The sequence below is a fragment of the Saccostrea cucullata genome, unplaced genomic scaffold (genome assembly GCF_032062105.1).
Source record: "Saccostrea cucullata isolate Sc308-1 unplaced genomic scaffold, CSIRO_AGI_Scuc_v1 ctg124, whole genome shotgun sequence".
Taxonomy (NCBI): domain Eukaryota; kingdom Metazoa; phylum Mollusca; class Bivalvia; order Ostreida; family Ostreidae; genus Saccostrea; species Saccostrea cuccullata.
Window position 1 is genome coordinate 170,474 of NW_026927278.1, and position 12,389 is coordinate 182,862.

General features: G+C 37.3%; 2 protein-coding genes across 2 annotated transcripts; one reads left to right on the top strand and one right to left on the bottom strand.

Annotated features, from left to right (window-relative positions):
* Positions 1-12: 12 nt before the first annotated feature.
* LOC134273914 (uncharacterized) lies at positions 13-6,706 on the bottom strand. The gene is made up of 7 exons (XM_062756131.1): positions 6,131-6,706; positions 5,604-5,774; positions 5,205-5,374; positions 5,015-5,125; positions 4,228-4,363; positions 3,772-3,972; positions 13-267 (listed from the first exon to the last, which is right to left on the bottom strand). The coding sequence occupies exons 1-7, from the start codon at positions 6,657-6,659 to the stop codon at positions 20-22; spliced, it is 1,566 nt and encodes a 521-aa protein (XP_062612115.1). The 5' UTR covers positions 6,660-6,706; the 3' UTR covers positions 13-19.
* A 241-nt stretch (positions 6,707-6,947) lies between these two features.
* On the top strand, positions 6,948-9,969 carry LOC134273915 (uncharacterized). The gene is made up of 7 exons (XM_062756132.1): positions 6,948-7,513; positions 7,590-7,754; positions 7,899-8,068; positions 8,254-8,364; positions 8,486-8,609; positions 9,240-9,437; positions 9,711-9,969. Exons 1-7 carry the CDS (start codon positions 7,000-7,002, stop codon positions 9,965-9,967), a joined length of 1,539 nt encoding a protein of 512 aa, XP_062612116.1. The 5' UTR covers positions 6,948-6,999; the 3' UTR covers positions 9,968-9,969.
* Positions 9,970-12,389: the final 2,420 nt, after the last annotated feature.

The window sequence follows — 12,389 nt, forward strand, 5'->3', positions numbered from 1 at the left end:
GCCTTAAGCTAATTTATTTTTAGTATCTGCTTTCACAAATGAAAGGATGCGTCTCTGAACAGCTCACGTCTCCCCACTGATACCCGGCGTCAGGGTACTGCATCAGTAAACAGTCCTGGTTACTACCTACGTTGTTTGGTTGCCCAGGATACCAGTTGCTATAGGTTACGGACGATGGCGACCCTCCATCTGTCCAGACAAAGTGATTTTCTGAGTTTTCATCATTTCCAGAAATATAAAATCCACTCTGTCCCGCTGTCATCAAACCTATTTGGTAAAAAGGAGACGAATACTTAAAGTGAAAAAAACAGGCAAAATACCAAGATGTAAGATAAGGTGTCGAAACAAGACATCACAAAAATTCTGTTTCTGCCATTTCTCAGTAGGATTGACATTGAAAATTTTTATACTGTCACCAAACTGATAATGTACTAATTTATCTCCTTCAACATTTATAAGAAGGATATGGAGATAACGAACACTATTCAATCTCAAAGTCCATAAAACAATACAAAATAGGAGCAGAGAAAACATGGACCTCCGACACATCAGAGGTGAGATCAGGTGCCATGGAGGAGTAAACATCCCATGCTGACCGGTCAAACCCGCCGTGTGCTCCTTGTCATGATGGGAAATAACGGCAAAATCCGTCGTCAATTCAGTGTATAAATAATGGACATCATAAATAGAAGTCATCATTTCGTAATTTCTATGGTCGATGCAATGACCTTGTCAGCAAATACAATTTATTATTGAGTCAAATGCTGACTGACGTTTTCATACTAATTGTTAGTATAAATAATGGACTAACAATTAGTATGAAAACGTCAGTCAGCATTTGGTTCAATAATAAATTGTATTTGCTGACAAGGTCATTGCATCGACCATAGAAATTACGAAATGATGACTTTAAACGAGACTGCTGATATTCTTGTTTCATCAATTTGCTTGTCAATAATTTACCTCGTTTTAGAAATTGTTCATACGTAGAGCATGTTCTTGCGTATCGAATCAACTGAGATATACCCGGTATACACTCCGTATGCAGGTGATGAGGAATATTGCTTCATAAGTAAGGGAAGTTGGCGATAGAAAAGTTAGACCGAGACATCATGTTTATCATAGAGCTTGGTTGTTAGATTACCATTAACATCTTTTCAAGTAAAATATCCAAGTATGAAACAGATGTGTCAGACTCTGTGGTATCTTTTATCTCAAGCTCACCAGGACATGTCGTATCTACGTAGGAATGGAAATTACCATTGTTAATTGACAATACGTCGTCGATATATCTAAATATTGAAGCAACTTTGCTCCATACCTTTAACCAACAGAATTAGAGTAACCAGGTAATTCTACTCCATACTTAAGATGAATTCTGGCAGATAATTTTGCTCCATACCTATATCCGACAGAATTAGATTACTTACTTACTTACTCAGGGCTGTCGTTCAGTGAGGAACATAGGCCACCGACGACAGTCCTCCAATGAACTCAATTCTGGGTTGCTTTTGCTGCGTCCTGCCAGGTTATATTCTTTGTCTTTAAATCTGACTTCGAGTCACGCCTCCTGGTGTTTCGTGGACGTCCTCTCTTTCTTTTGCCCTGTGGGTTCGAAGTCAGGGCCTGACGTGTGATGCTAGATGATGACTTCCTTAGCGTGTGTCCAATCCAGCTTCACTCTGTCTTATTTGTACGTCCATTGGTTCCTGTCCTGCTCTCTTTCATAGTTCTTCGTTCAAGATCCTTTCAGGCCATCGGTGATGTAAAATGTCTGGATCTTCTGCAGGGTTGTTTTGGTCAACCTTCACTTCTTTGCACCGTACAATAGGACGGACTTTACATTTGGGTTGAGGATCCGAAGTCTGGTGGTAATACGTATGTTCTTTGAGGCCCAGATGTTCTTTAACATGGTAAATGCAGTTCTTGCCTTGTCAACTCTTAACTTCCGGTCTGTGCCACCTTTCTGTCCACCACACTCCCAGGTAGATGAAGGACTCAGCTTCTTTGATGGGCTCACCACCAACTATGTCTGGTGTTTGGACAGTGGTGTTTTTCTTCGTCAATTCTGTTTTCTTCAATTTAATTTTGAGGCCCGTTCCTGATGATGTTGTTGCAGTGCGAGTTGTTTTATCCTGCATCTGACTTTGGCTGTGTGAAAGGAGAGCGAGGTCATCAGAAAAAATCAAGATCGTCCAGTTGCTTCAGGAGTGTCCACTGTATACCGTTGTTCCACCCTGATGTGGTAGACCTCATGATCCAATCAATGACCAAGAGAAAAAGAAATGGTGACAATAAGCATCTTTGTCGAACTCCTGTCTTGACCTCGAAACTCTCAGACATCTGCCAGCATGGGCAAACCTGCATATCATGCCTTGGTAGGAGTTTCGAATCAGGGAGACTAGCTTCTCTTGTGCTCCATAGTGCCTCAGTATCCTCCACAATGTTTCTCGGCACACACTGTCGAATGCTGTCAGAAGTGTTCTACCAACCTCTTCAATTGTTTTTCTGTTGTTGTGAGAGGTTTCCCGTTCTTGTCCTTCAATGGCTTGTCTGTTTGCTGGAACTTGTTGGAGAGCTTCTTTGTGATCATATACAGTTTTTTTTAAGTTTCCTTGTCTGGACAGGTTGTCGATGTAATGCCGTATATCTTTTTCAACTTTTTTCCTTGGCTTTTTTTCACAACGTTTTTATCTGTGGCTGTGTAGTCCTCTTGAGCTTTTGCCTTTGCTTTTCTTGTCCTGCTTGATCATCTCAACATGGTTTCACCAGAGATTCATTCCTTGTTCCGAGTCTTTCTTCTGCCTAGGACTTCCTCAAATGTGCCTTGCCACATTTCTAAGATCTGCTTCCATTGGATCTCTATGTTGGTATAATTGTTTTCTTGCTGGTCTTGTAGAAGCTGGAATCTATTTGATAAGCTGAGATGGAATGCTGTCTTCATTTCCTTTGTTTTGAGGGCACTCACATTGTACCTTGTCCTCCTGTTTGTCATGTTGTTGAACTTCTTGAGGCGTAGTCTTAATACAGTCACCAGCAGATGGTATTCTGATAAAATGTCTGCATCTCTCATCACCCTGACATCTTACCACGCTAGTCTAAATTTCTTGTTGATGCAGGTATGGTCGATCTGATTCTCTGTAACATGGTCATGGGATCTCCATATGGCCTTGTGAATCTTTTTATGAGGAAAGATGCTTCTTCCTATTACCAGCTAATTTAGTGAGCATAGGTCTACAAATCTCTCACCCTTGTCGTTCATATAGTCCAGTCCTTGTGTACCAGTGTTGTCAGTTCCAATCTTGGCATCAAAGTCGCCCATGAGTATTACCATGTCTTTCTTCCTTGCTTTATCTAAGACTGCCTGTAGTTGCTGGTAAAAGGCGTCTTTCTTTTGTAGAATAAGATCAACCAGGTTATATTTTGCTCCATTCATATACCCGACAGAACAAGATTAACCAGGTAATTTTGTTCCATACGTATATTAGACTTGATCGGTTAGTTTTGTTCTATACTTATATCAGACTGGATAAATTTGACCAGGTAGTCTTGTTCTGTACGTATATCATACACCTAGTAGTGTATCAGCCCTGATACATGCGTTTTGGACTAGCTGAGACAGCATCTGTGAAGTAGAACTACCTCGCCTTCAGGGCTGAGATATCGCTGTCTCGACCCAGTGTTAAGGGGTTGTCTCGCCCTCAAGTTTGAACCCAGTATTTCTGTTTAATTTTTGTAAATTATCGTATTTGAATTAGTTTTGTTCCATACCTATATCAGACTGGATGAGATTAACCAGGTAATCATGTTCAATTTGGTCTGTTACTGAGGCAAGATGGCTGCCGTAAGATTCCTTCTTGCATTCATCAATTGCATTATACCAAGACATCGGTGTGGTGTGAAATGTATAACATGATGTAGTGTTGTCAGTATTTACGTGTGTGTACGAGTTTGGAGGGCAAATTGGTACGTCTGCGAAAAGACCACAGCATAAAATGTACAAAGACCACAGCATAAAATGTACATAGTATGTTTTTATAATTCATACTTCTTTATGAAAAAATGTAGAAATACCAGAGGTGCTACGCTACATAAGTTTTGGAGAAAAACGACGTTTTGACCTTTTTCTTGTATTTCTAGATGTGCATAATTTTATATTTGTATATGTTTTTTTAATTAAAAATACAATTGCATTTAATGAATTATAAAAACAAATGCAGTAAATACCTTGACAAGTTGTGTTATAGATGTACACGTCATCAATGGCGACGTTTCCATTTTCATTATCATATAACTTTGAACTCGACCCATGTGAGCTGTAGGAGTATCGGTAGTGAGCGTTCGTACTACCCTCAAACACAACCTAAATACAACTGTTAATTGTAGTCTCATTCTCTCGGGAAGAAAAGGGAAATATAAATCTATACAGACATTTTTATCCGTCATTATAGAATTTAAATCCACGTCTTAGTAATTTTTCTTGAGAATGCAAAGACTTGCAGAATAAAAATTATCAACATACAACATATCTCTGCTGATGTATTTGAAAATATTCTTGGATGAGAATTAGAAAATTTCTCATTTAACCAACATTCAACTTATATAATTTTATATTTTTACATTTTTCATGTGGATATGAAACTTATTTATGTCAGCTTGCAAGAATATCTGACTGTTACTTTGTTGGTTATCATTATAGATGGTACAGACTTTATGGCTGGGGTTAATTTGGTTGTGTTATGGAAAGAAAAAGTTCTGTGTGAGGTTTAAATAAATTTAATTTTGACATAACATACACGTACAAAATATACATGCCGATATAAAAAAAGATGTTGGATGTTTACCTATATATTATTAAAGACCAGAAATATCCCACCATATCTATTTTAAAAAATGCGAATTTAACTTTGCATTATTTATTCTCAGAAAAAGTATAAATTTATCACATTATATTATTTCAGAAATAAACCAGATATATGTAACTACTAGTACTAGTATCTCAAAGAAAGATGACCTGGAGCTTGCTGGCAGTGTACTCAGAACCTATTTCCACTTCCTCTAGCTTCCAATCCACACTGTTAACTGGCTGGATAACTTTAATCGGATTCCCCAGACCACCGCCTACCTAACATAATGTAAAATAATTCTTCAGATTCAGTTAATCACTGCAAATTTACATTTTACAAATGTTTAAATATACATACCTTGGCATAAACCTTTAGTGGTTTTACGTCAGTTCCATGCATGTTATACCAAAAGCGAATACAGTAGTGCTGCGCAGGTTCAAAGGTCGGTGACAGTAGGCGATAAGTATGTGTTGTTGATGAAGAGGAGTGCTGCGAAATGTAATTGGCGTCGATAGCCATGTAGTGACCTTAAAAGAGGACATCTCAGGAATAAAATTACAACTTCAAAACATCCTAGGCAACTTAAAATCATGTCACTTCTAAAAATAGACAAGTTTACTATAAGAGATATTTATATACAGTGCATCCCCATAGTGCCTCTTATTTGTATCAGTGTCAGTTTAGAATTAAAGATATTATGATAAAATGCACGAATCATTCCTATAGTGCCTCTTAGATCTATTTGTATTGGATCACCTGATGAAGTTTCGTAGGTGTGGTCCATGTTGGGTCCTGTTGATGAATAAAGGTGACCACTCTGTTTCGTCCAGAGCATTCTCGTGCTGGAATCAGTCTCCGCGTGGAAGGTACACATGGAACCTTGGTAATTCTCAAAGCCACAGTAGAATGTCGAGTACCCTGAATACACTACACAAATGGAAACAAATTCAATGATCAAAATGAATGGTATTTTGACTGGCCTTTTCATACAAATTGTTAAACTTTTGTCTTTATACAAAATTTGAATGTTCTGTCTACTTGATCAATACACAGGGTTCACTGTGGTTGTAACAGGTTGTTCTTGCTTAATATAATATGCCTTGTTTACAGATTCAAATATTTTGTCTGTAGTTTTTATGATAGATAACTTTTTATTTTCTTCAACCTCTACAAATTACTATCATAAGTATTGTCATTTTCCTTCACATTCAATTAATGTCTTTTTTGTTGAGGGATATTACGAAAATTGTCCAAATTCTTCATATACAGTGTTCGATGATTACCTTGAGGTGGGGTCGTTGGCAGACCGGCGTTCCCCTGACAAGTTGAGAGCTGTCTGGAGGCGTTGATCAGTTGTTGACGGAGGCTATCCAGCTCAGTCTTGGCTGACAATAGAACGTGAGCTAGTTCCTCTTTAGACTGGTTCAGCATTTTCTCTTTACTGTTGAGGGACACCAGTAGCTCCGCGGCATGCTGCTGTTCTGCGTGGAGTAAATCTTGTGTTTGTGTAAGCTCGGATCTGGAGATGTTCATTTCACTGTATAACTTATCAACCGCCCGTTGGAGATCCGACACTGTCGTCCGTAATGACGTTACGTCACTACCTACTTTGTGGATATCGTCACAGGAACAGCCATCAGAACTAGAATGTGATACTTGATCAGATCCTCCAGCCGCATCACATGTCTGCGCATGCCCGAGTTTGACGTTATAGATACATTGTCCATTGGAAAAACTGCACCCGGGTTGGAATTGTGATTTGATACATCCAACAAAAAGCAAGCAAGACCCAACAAGAGTTAACAGCCGCATTGTGATAACTTATGCCGATAAAACTGGTCCCCGTTATCATAAGTCGTACTTGTCAATTTCTTATCTATTGGGAGTCGCGTGTTTGCAGAAACTTTTTGAAGATTTTTCTCTTTCAACAAGTTATTTTTCGTCTTCTATATCTCATCTCAAAATAAAATGCATGCCGACACATTTGCCAAACTCTTTCAAATCGCAGTATCTTTATGTAGACAAATAATAAATTAATTCACTTTACACTGTGTTTATTCAATTTATGTTATCATGAGAGCAATAGAGAATCTTATACGGAAAGCACTGAGGTCAAAGGAACTTATCTCTACATATAGTAGATGTTATCAATATGAAGAACAGCATATTAGTATTGTTCATTTTACACCTTGTTTGTACCGGAGACTGTGCGACATCTAGCTGTGCCTTTGGTGGATCATGTCTGTACAATATCAATGTGCATCACTGTGATGGAAGTCCAAAAAGGTCATTGATCAGTAACGGAAATCGCCAAAGCTGTCCATGTAGTGACGTAATTTCAGTTAAAAATGAATTTCAGAATGTTTCTACTTGGGTGAAAACCATCAACAGTACTTTCCAAAGCGTGCAAATTGACTTAATTGGAGTAAAAACCGAACTAAATGAGAAATTAGTGGAACTTACAGCCACTCGCGAAAGAAATATAAAAAGCAATGCCACAGTTACAAAGTATGTTTTGGACATGCAGAAGACGGAGAAAGCAATAACAACAGAAAGACAGAACTGGTTCAAAGAAAGGGACCGTCTGCAAAATGAACTCCATAAACTCAGCAGGGAATCTCAGATTTGTAGACAGGTGTCTGGTTCCTCAGCTACGTCACATCAAGGTAAATACACACGCTTTAATATCTCAAAGATGAAAACTGATGCAAATAATTATAAATGGTTATGGTTTAATATAAGGTTCATCCGCCGCTGCATCAACTGTCCTTTTCTGTGACTTTGAAACATCAAGTCAGTGTGGATTTGTCCAGGATCATTCAGATGACTTGGACTGGTCGTACGGCCATGGGACGCAGTCGTCAACAACAGGACCAAAGCAGGACCACACCTACGGAAGTCCTCACGGTGAGATAGAATCTAAATCACGTATGTAACTCAAAATTCTCCGATTTGATATAGATATCAGATGCTTGTTCTTTACATTAACAGATGTTCAATATATTTGTCAGTCAGACCCAGTCTTAAATCTCTAACAATAACCTTTTATAGGACACTACATGTTTCTGGATGCTTACAATCATGCTACAAGTCACTCACATGCATCAACCTCCACAACTAGATTTATCTCCCCCGAACTTCCATCTTCTCATGGGTATTGTATCCTGTTCTGGTACAATCTTCATGGGAACGATGTGAAAGAACTGAATGTGTACGCTAAGGTTTGATATGCTTTTTTGGCTCCGTATTCACAATATATATGTACACTTCGTATATTTCATTGTATCCCTGTTTCTTTCTATGTAATGTGCATCTCTTTTTCTTTTTCTGTTGCTTAACGTATGCAAAATTTAGATATCTTGATTTAAAAAGTGTCTGATTTGTAAGTTTATTTTGCTGTTGTCAGATTCACGGAGGTCTAGGATACCCAGTATTCTCTCGTACAGGGGGGCTCGGCCAGGAGTGGCGTCTAGGAAAAATCTATTTAGACCCGGAATACACCGCCTCTCCTCTCAATGTAAGACACATCTCAATGTAAAGATTCTTTATCATAGAACTTTTGTGTTTTATTAAATTTCACGTGATTCTGATTTAGTTTTATGCTGAAACAATGTTTGATACTATATTATTTTTGTTAGTTGGTCTTTGAGGCCAAAACAGACAGTTACAAGCAATATCACTACAGCTCTGGATACACCTACCATAAAAGAAACGGCGATATAGCAATAGATGACATCTACGTCTTCAACTCTACCTGCAAGAGTAAGTGTTGAGATACTTCTTATGCGAATTTTGATTACCTCTGTTGTAATACATGCACTATTTAAGTTTACCTTTTCGTTTTAACTTGAATGTTGATTTTAGGTTTACTTTAGTTTACCTACCAAGGTTTAATTTAAGTTTAAATGTCGAGTTATCTCGTATTTCAGATCTAAAAGTTTTGATTTTCTTTTAAAGTACATGTGGAGAATTACTTTGTATTAGTGTTCAGTACTTCTATTAGTGGAAGTATTAACATTTTCTTATGGTTCAAATTTTAAAAAATTCAAAAGTAAAGTTTTTTTTCCCAAATTTTGAATTGATAACGAGTAATTTAGTGTTAAAGGTTTATTTTTACAATTTAGTAATGTCAGGAGACTGTCTTACTTTGTTGCACTTTTCGGTGCACTTTTATTGTAAATGTTAAGGGCTTACTGTTGGGGTGTACACGTATGTTCAGATAGTTTAAGGATTGACGTTCGCTATCGATTTACTTCTAGTGTGATATGGAGGTTTACTTCAGCTGTTGTTAGAATCGTATTCTTTAAGTTGTAGTGTAAATTGTAAACAAAATGGATAAAAGTGCTATTACCTTGTTGACGTAATCCATTGATTATTTTTGTATTGTTTAAGGCATTCCTAAGTACCCATCAAACTCCCATACAAGGGTGACGGCTAACACTACAAGCTACTATACATTCCATACAACACCCAGCACGTGGTACGAGGCTCAGACAGCCTGTAGGAAGGAGAATCCTTACTCTCACCTGGTCTCCGTCAGATCCAAACAGGAACAAGACTTCATCGTCAACATCATCAAACAAACAGAAGGTCAAAACTCAATATACCTACAGTTCTGGAATAGAGGCATTGTCTTTCGATATTTTGCTTTTTGTGTTTTAAATGTGGTGCAGATTTTTTTGTGTAAGAAAGTGCGTTTTATAAACACCATATATACATGTTTTGACTGAGATTCCATTATTGTCTATGGGTACAAAAAACTGACAAAATGGGGTTTTTTTGTTATCAATTGAATAAACATACATACAATTTCCCCTTATTTGGGTATTTTCTTTGAAGTATATCATTTGACTTTCTTTGCAGATTTGACTGCTGCTGCAAGCAATGGTTTTTACACAAGTGGGACAGATGACAGATCAGAGGGCATATTTGAATGGACGGACACCGGAACTCCATATCCAGTTACCTATAGCAACTGGCAGCCCGGGCAACCAAACAACGTGGGTAGTAACCAGGACTGTCTTCTGCTGCAGTATCCCGATAACGACTGGTCCTGGGGCGATGTCAACTGTGCTGACAAGCATCCGTTTATTTGTGAAATAAATCAAACTCTGCCTTAAAACATTTTATAATCTTGTTTATCTATACGATCAATATAATTGCCATGCTGCAAGCCTATCTTGAATCAGATAACGAAACCTATGTACAATGAGATGCATGTATATTATACCTTATTTTAGAACAAAATCACATACCACTTTCAAACGTTTATAATAACAAAAGAACATTCAACAAGAGGGTATCTGAGTTACCGCACCTCTATTGGATTCACAGCTTCATAAGCATCCTTTTAAACAAGGATACACTGTACATTGACAGTTCCAGTAAATGTTCCACCAAGTCCTCACAAAAACGTTTACTGTTATCAGAAACGTCATACACTTTATGTTTAACAATCGCGTATGAAAAGAATGAGGGGCAATATGAAAACCATCTATCCTTCTGTATTCAACAATCTAGAAGTGAGAAAAAACAATTAGATTACATGATCAGTATGATCTGATCCCTGCTGACAAAACAGGTAACAACATTGTCTTCGTTTGTAAGGCTCATTATATCAATTGTGTTTCAGAACTTTTAATTTAATTCTGCAAACGACAATCCAACCTCTTCCCTTTCTAAGGAAAAAAATCTTCAAAATCATATGTCAGTTTTGAATATTTTTAAGATCCCAAAGAGCCAAAATGAATTTGAAGTACTATATCTATATTGGATTCCGAAACTTTGTAAAAATCGTTACAAAGATACATAGCGAGTTCCAGTAAATGCTCTACCAAGCATCTTTCTTTACTCATCATTTAGATAATTACAGTAGTGAAGGAGAAACTTCAAGAGTACTGTGCAACAATATATTCAAGAAGTGCTGTAAATTAGATGTGGATACTTAAAAATTTTTTTTTGGACAATTTGAAATCACAAGATTTACCAATTACAAAATCTACAGCTTAAAAACTTGCGACTTTTCAACATTATACACAACCATTCTCCACAATAAATTAAAGTCCGTGCTTTTTGATATCATTGACAGCTGCTTTTTAAAAACAAATGTACCTCGTAAATTTACTTTTCTGTCATTGGTCATTTGCAAAATTATTTTGTTAAAAAACATTCTGATTGTGTATACACAAATACTCTGAAGTTGACATTAAAAAGTTCCTTGAGTTTCTGATTGACAATATCTATGTGGTTTTTTGGAGACCAGGTCTTCCAACAATCTATTGGAATTCCCACGGGTACCAATTGCGCCCCGTTATTAGCAGACCTATTAAGCTATTCATATGTTAGACCGGTCGGCAGGGGATGCCCACTCCTCCATGGCACCTGATCCCACCTCCGATGTATTGGAGGTCTGTGTTTGCTCTGCTCCTATTTTGTATTGTTTAAGGGACTGTTGATCTTGAATAATATTCGTTATCTCCATATATTTTATGAAGCAGAATTTGTCAAAAATCTTATACGTGAAAAGAAGACACATTTGTTGTGGCCTTCAACTCGACATCTAGTTATATCGAGGACATATTGTCAATTAACAATGGTAATTTCCATTCTTATGCCGATACGATATGTCCCGGTGTGCTTGAGATAAAAGATACCACAGTCTGATACATCTGTTTCATATTAGGATATTTTACTTGAAAAAGACGTTAATGGTAATTTAACAACCAAGCTCTATGATAAACGTGATGTCTTTAACTTTACAATCGTCAACTTCCCTTACTTATTCAGCAATATATCTCATCGCCTTCATACCGTGTTTATATATCTCAATTGATTCGATACGCAAGCGCACGCTCTACAATTTATAAAACGAGTTAAATTATTGACAAACAAGTTAATGAAAAAAGAATTTCAGCTGTCTCGTTTAAAGTCATCATTTCATAAGTTCTATGGTCGATTCAATGACCTTGTCAGCAAATTTATCATTGATTTAAATGCTGACTGACGTTTTTCATACTTATTGCTAGTCCATTATTAAAACACTGAATAGTACTGCCCATGTCGCAGTAGATGCTGGCACGAAAAAGATCCCTCCCTGTTCAATGGCCCTTAGTGCGGAGAATAGGACAAAATTCGCAGCTCTCCACCGGCAAGTGATGGCGTCTCCATATGAGTGAAATTTCTCGAGAAGGACGTTAAACAATAAACAATCAATCAATCATTCTAATTGTTAGTTCGAAATATCTGACGTTTTCCAGGCTTTTTAACGATTTTGATATCTTACGTGCCAGGAAAACGTCAGAACCAACGCCATTACGAAACCTGAAAAATTTCGCCGTCTTCAACCGGAGTTGATTTTAAAAACTTGTGAACCGAACTAAATGCCGAAATCAGAATGGATCTCAAGCACAATGCCTATAGCACTCATCAATGTTAATGAAAAGAAAATATCACCCCACATTTCGTTACATAACTTGCAATATTTTAAAATGCAGGAAATGTTAACAAATCTCATCAGTCTGATAAAATGTTTTCAACGGATTG